General features: G+C 28.0%; 1 protein-coding gene across 1 annotated transcript; it reads left to right on the top strand.

The window, feature by feature from the left end:
* Nucleotides 1–350: 350 nt before the first annotated feature.
* Nucleotides 351–4,896, top strand: LOC138943929 (3-hydroxyisobutyrate dehydrogenase, mitochondrial). Its single transcript, XM_070314834.1, has 7 exons — nucleotides 351–622; nucleotides 1,085–1,161; nucleotides 1,252–1,430; nucleotides 2,569–2,690; nucleotides 3,433–3,643; nucleotides 3,720–3,846; nucleotides 4,144–4,896. The coding sequence occupies exons 1-7, from the start codon at nucleotides 568–570 to the stop codon at nucleotides 4,324–4,326; spliced, it is 954 nt and encodes a 317-aa protein (XP_070170935.1). The 5' UTR covers nucleotides 351–567; the 3' UTR covers nucleotides 4,327–4,896.
* The last annotated feature ends 1,097 nt before the right edge of the window (nucleotides 4,897–5,993 follow it).

Genomic DNA, 5,993 nt, shown 5'->3' with positions numbered 1-5,993 from the left:
GAACCTATCAGAAATTTTATGAACTTAAAATAATTTGCGTTGTATTTTGAAAAAAAAAAAAACTAATTTTTTAAATATTATTTCACTTTACAGTTATAATATTTATTTTAATATATAATTTGTAGTTTTTAAAACATTTTTATAAATGCTAAGAATATATTAATATCTTTAATGAAACGCAAGGCAGCTCTCATTTTCTTAACAGTACTTTGGTAAACTATTAATTTTATTTGAATCGCCCGCCATTCGCTATCAAGCCTTTTATGTAATGTGTTTTAATGCTAAATTATCTATATACTGATAAGATGTCGCTGTTGCTGCTTGTTGTGCATTTGCTCAGTTCTCTTAACGACGTGAAATGACTCAGTGTTTTTTTCGATTTTATTTACGTTAAGTATCAAGCATTCATTCATTTATTTTTTTTTTTTTTGCACAAGATATGTATGATAATGAACACATGTATCGCGAAAAACAGGTTTTGTAAATATTTAAGTGATATTAAAAAATTGATTGATATAAAAATTAGCATCTTTTCTCAATTTACAACTCTGACAATAAGTATTTAAAATGAATATTTGTATAACATTAACGACATCATCTATCAGTTTCATGACGGCAGCAGGTAATTTGATCATTTAATTCTTTAAACTAGTTTTGTTCGAAAATTGATCTTTTAAACTGATTTTAATAAAGCTATTATATCAGGTTTCTCTCAAAAATATGTTTAATATTAGAACCGATCATTTTAATAAAATTTAAGCATCATTGTGTGTCTCAACGCTATGAACTATATTTATATAAACTTGAGAGCAAAGGAAACTTGGGGATTGTGAACAAAAAGGCCAAAGTCCTCTTTTGTTCATTGATTATATTATTATATCTCTTTATGATTCACATAAGTATAAAATGTTCGAAAATATTGCTTTAAATAGCTACTAACTTTCTCAGTTATTCTAGCGTTAAAGACTTGAAACATTAAATTGTGAAAATTTAAATATTTATATATCGAATATAGCAATTTATTTGTAATATGGTTAATACACTTGGTTCAGTATTAATGTATTTTCTAATGCTGATTTAAAAGCAAAACGCTATTCAAAAATTGGATTCATCGGATTGGGCAATATGGGCGGTCATATGGCAAAAAATCTGTTGAAGAAAGTAAGTAATAAAATTACATTCAATAAATTATTCCTTCATCAAATTAAAAAAAGAACTTTTTATAAATAATTAATTCTCGTATTTTATTAGAGTTACAAGCTCACTGTATATGACTTGAACAAATCGGCAGTTATGAATTTAGTGGAAGCGGGTGCAAGTAGCGCACCAAACGTGGCTGAAATGTCGACTGAAGTTGAAGTTATCATCTCGATGTTGCCTTCAAATCAGCATGTCCTCGATATTTACACCGGCGAAAACGGTGTACTCAGGTAAAATTAATTTCCATAAAGTACAAAAATATTTTTGACATCATAAATCATAAAGTTTAATTTGTTAAATAATATGTATTATAGGTAAATGTTTACATTAACTTACACCTCACGTTTTCATTTTTACATATATATATATATTATAGAGGGCACATTCTTAAATGACACGTACTTTGAATTTTGTGGCGCTCTCTTCTCGTTTCAGAGACATGTGATTTTGAAGTATCATAATTTTCGCATTTATTTCTATCTATTAATTCGATCTTTTCACTATATTTTACTTGTGTGTTTATGTTTTTTTGTTTACATTTGCGTCACTATCAGTATATTTTCGCTAAGAACTTCTTTTGTTTATGAGTTTTTATTTAAACGTCAATTTAATTATGATAAACGTATTGATGAATTTTTTAATATTATGACAGATGTATATCCTCTTACCATACAAATGATTTATAAAATAAATATCATTTAATAAGATACAAAAAATAGTATATTATACTTTTTCACAATTGCTACTCCACGCTAAGCGAGGTTTAACGCAAACCTATGTGTCTAGTTTTTTGATAGTGGAGCTCCGCCCGCAAAATAAGGTTCCACATGGGTTTACAACTTTCCACTTTATATTTATGCATTGAAAAGTATATGCGTGGAGATAGTATGTTCCGTCCCTAGTCTACGAGGGAGAGGGGGATGAAACTATTAAAAAACTAGACACATATAGATTTACGTCGAACCTCGCTTCGCGTGCAAAACGGAAAAAAGGAGCTTCGTTCCTGGAAATGTAAACAAACACTTTTTCCACGTCTGCTTTACACAAATACAACGTAAACAAACTTTATTTTTCCTTATTTTATAACAGAAAAAGCATTAAAACTGTGAAACACTAAAACTGCATATCTCTGGAACCAAAAGAGAGCGCTACAAAATTCAAAGTATGTGTTACTTAGGAATGTGCCCTCTATAATATATGTAAAATTGAAAACGATCCGTGAAATGTAAGTTAATGTAAATATTTACCGTATTATATATTTTAATTTTTGTTAATTAAATGTTAATTTTTGTTAACAAAATGTTAATTTTTGTTAATTAAATGTTAATTTTTGTTAATTAATGTTTCTTCTCATTAATTTCTTTTTAGTGCAGCGAAGAAGAATGTTTTACTAATTGATAGCAGCACTGTGGATCCATTGGTATCTCAATCGGTCGCATTGCAGGCTCAAAAACATAATCTGAGATTTATCGACACTCCCGTGTCGGGAGGTTCGTCACAAATTAATTAATCGAATAAAACATAAAGATAAATCAAGAAAGAAAATAATAATATAATTATATTCTGCTAGATCAATTATTCCATCAGAGAGATAAAATAAATGTTTTAAGATCAAAAAAGAAAAAAAATTAGATTCAAGATTCAACCCCAATATAAACATAATATAAATACTACTTGTGGTGTAGATATTAAGGATGATCTATCTGGTTAAAAAATTAAATTGTATTTTGAATGATTTATTGGTTTAGTGAATCTTTTTAATTTTTTACAGAAATTGTTGATTTTCTTCGAAGAAGGAGATATAAACATTTAATTATATAAATTTGATAAATGTTATTAAAATATATCAATCTATAGTTATTTTTTTTTAATAATATTTGTAAAAATTTATTTATCTTTTTTTGTTTGTAAAAATGTACTAATTTTTACAAAGGAAAAAATATAAATATAGATTATTACAAATAATATAAAACAGATTTTAAAAAATTAGTACATTATTTTTACAAAAAAAAATATAAATATAGATTTTTACAAATAATATAAAACAGATTTTAAAAAATTAGTACATTTTTACAAAAAAAAAAGATAAATATAGATTTTACAAATATTATAAAATATATTTTATTGCCAATAAATTTAAATGATCAATAAACATAAACAGGATTGAAATAAGTTTAAGATTCGGAAATATGAAAAATGTTTCAATATTAAATTGTACCAATGTCATACTAGGTGTAAATGCAGCCAGGGACGGTACTTTGACTTTCATGGTTGGTGGTTCGAGTACAGATCTTGATCATGCGAAATATATACTCAAGGCTATGGGATCCAGAATCATTTATTGCGGCGATGTGGGCATGGGTCAAGCCGCTAAATTATGTAATAACATGCTATTAGCTATTAGTATGATAGGTACTGCAGAGGCATTCAACCTTGGACAAAAGTAAGAAACAAGCGGGATGTTCATTTATTTGTTTTAATTTTCTAATGTTAAACTGTATGCGCTTTATATATTTTAGGCTGGGCTTGGATCCCAAGGTGTTAGCAAACATCGTAAATTCCAGCTCGGGAAAATGCTGGTCTTCTGATCTCTATAATCCAGTCCCAGGAATCCTACCTAATGTTCCCAGTTCGAAGAATTATGAGGTAATTAATTATGCAAATTTATTCGTGATTCGTCTTTTTTATAATGCACGGATTCACAGAAATGGAACCAATAGAAAAAATTTAAATAATATCGCATAATTTTTATTATGAGATTAATAATACTTATAATATATTTTTTTTAGATGAGTAATTTTATTACAAAATATAATTATTTTATTTTTCTTACATATTATAAATTGTAGGATTATCGATATTAATTTTATTTATAAGTTAAGCAAAAAAAATTACATAAATAATTAATAATAAATAAAGAAAATAATAAGTTAACTAATCTAGGGTGGTTTTGGCACAACATTGATGGCTAAAGATTTGGGATTAGCTCAATCTGCTGCAATTAGAACGCAAGCTCCAATTCCTCTCGGTTCTCTGGCACATCAGATATATAGAGCAATGATTGCTCATGGATTCTCGAATAAAGATTTTAGCGTAGTTTATCAATTTCTTAAAGGTAAAAATTGAAAAAATCGAAAAAAAAAATATTAAAGTTACATTTATTAAATAATGCAAACATAGTTTGTGAATTAAATGAATGAAGCCCATAAATGAGACAAATCTTATATTTGATTATAAATTTAAATATTTAAGTTTTATTTTTTTGTTATATAATTATGTATTAAAATTTTATATTTTCTTACAAGAATATATGTATAAATATTTTTTTCTTTTCATTTACTTTATTTTTGTTATTAATTTTTTTTTTTTATTTGTGTGTGTATAATCAAGCGCCGCGGTAGCGTCGCGACACCAAATATATAAAAAAAAAACAGTTTTGTCTATGTACAGGAGCCGCGGCGTTACCAATATATAACTTGCACTTATATCACATCTTTATTTTTTTTCACCAAGTTACAACCATATATATATATTAGATGTACAACTTTGCTTCCGCCGTTTTTTTTCCGAAATTCGAGGCTTTATTGTAAAAAACTGGTTATTGCTTGTTGAGTCACTCCCAATGATCGTGCTAATTCTTTTTGACTTTGACTCGAGTCTTCATTAAGTAATGCCTCCAATTCTGCATCTTCGAAAACCTTCTCTCTTCCACCGCTATGCCGGTCTTCGACGTGAAAATCACCATTCTTGAAGCGTTGAAACCACTCACGACACGTTCTTTCACTAATAGCGGCTTCACCATAAGTATTTGAGAGCATTCGATGAGCCTCAGCCGCAGATTTCTTCATATTGAAGCAGAAAATTAAAACCTCCCGCAAATGACGAGAATTTGGCTCGTAAACTGACATTTTCAATCGAGAATAATTTTATGATGCAGACACAAATTGACTAATGTTTCTATGGGATTATGTTGACAGATGCCCAAGTTTATTGCATGACGTCTATGATCTATTTATTTCGACCACTACTTACCGCTAAAGTCATCTATAGGAAAACGGCGAAAGCAAAGTTGTACACCTAATATATTCCTCCTTTTTTATATAAAATCTTCAAATTTTATTCATTAATTAACTACAAGCAATATATATATATAATATATTGAAATAATTAAAATAGAGTTATATCAAGAAGATTATGTTATATTGCATAAATAAGAGACAGTTATATAATCTCAACATAAATTAGATATAACAACTGTTACATTTACATGTTATTCCCTTGTTACATAGCGGTTATATTCTGGTGTTATATTGTATAAATAAGAAACAGTTATATAGTCCCAATATAAATTATGTATAACAACTGTTACATTACATGTTACTCCCATATTATATAACAATTATATTTCTAGTGTTATATTGCATAAATAAGAGACAGTTATATCATCCCAATGTAAATTGGGTATAACAACTATTACATTACATGTTACTTCCATGTTATATAGCAGTTATATTCTGTATTTGCTAAGTAGCTTATCCGGAGTTTTATGTCTAATAAACTTTTGATTAAAATTCCTCAGGAATTAAAACCATAATCAAAAATCTAACGGCACTTTTTTCATATAATGTGGATGCAAGTTTTCGATTGCGACTAGTTTGAATAAGATTGGTGCAGTCAATCCTGAGGAATGATAATCGTATACCAGAAATGTGACATCAAGCGACGCTGTAGCGTCGCGACGCCAAGTATATAAAAAAAACATTTCGGGGCTTGTCAATATTGCCTATGTACAG

The sequence above is a fragment of the Polyergus mexicanus genome, unplaced genomic scaffold (assembly GCF_030449975.1).
Source record: "Polyergus mexicanus isolate NDT 795.1 unplaced genomic scaffold, iyPolMexi1.0 SCAF_60, whole genome shotgun sequence".
NCBI lineage: Eukaryota > Metazoa > Arthropoda > Insecta > Hymenoptera > Formicidae > Polyergus > Polyergus mexicanus.
Note: the sequence above shows the minus strand (reverse complement) of the source record. Positions and strands in the feature narration are given on the sequence as shown.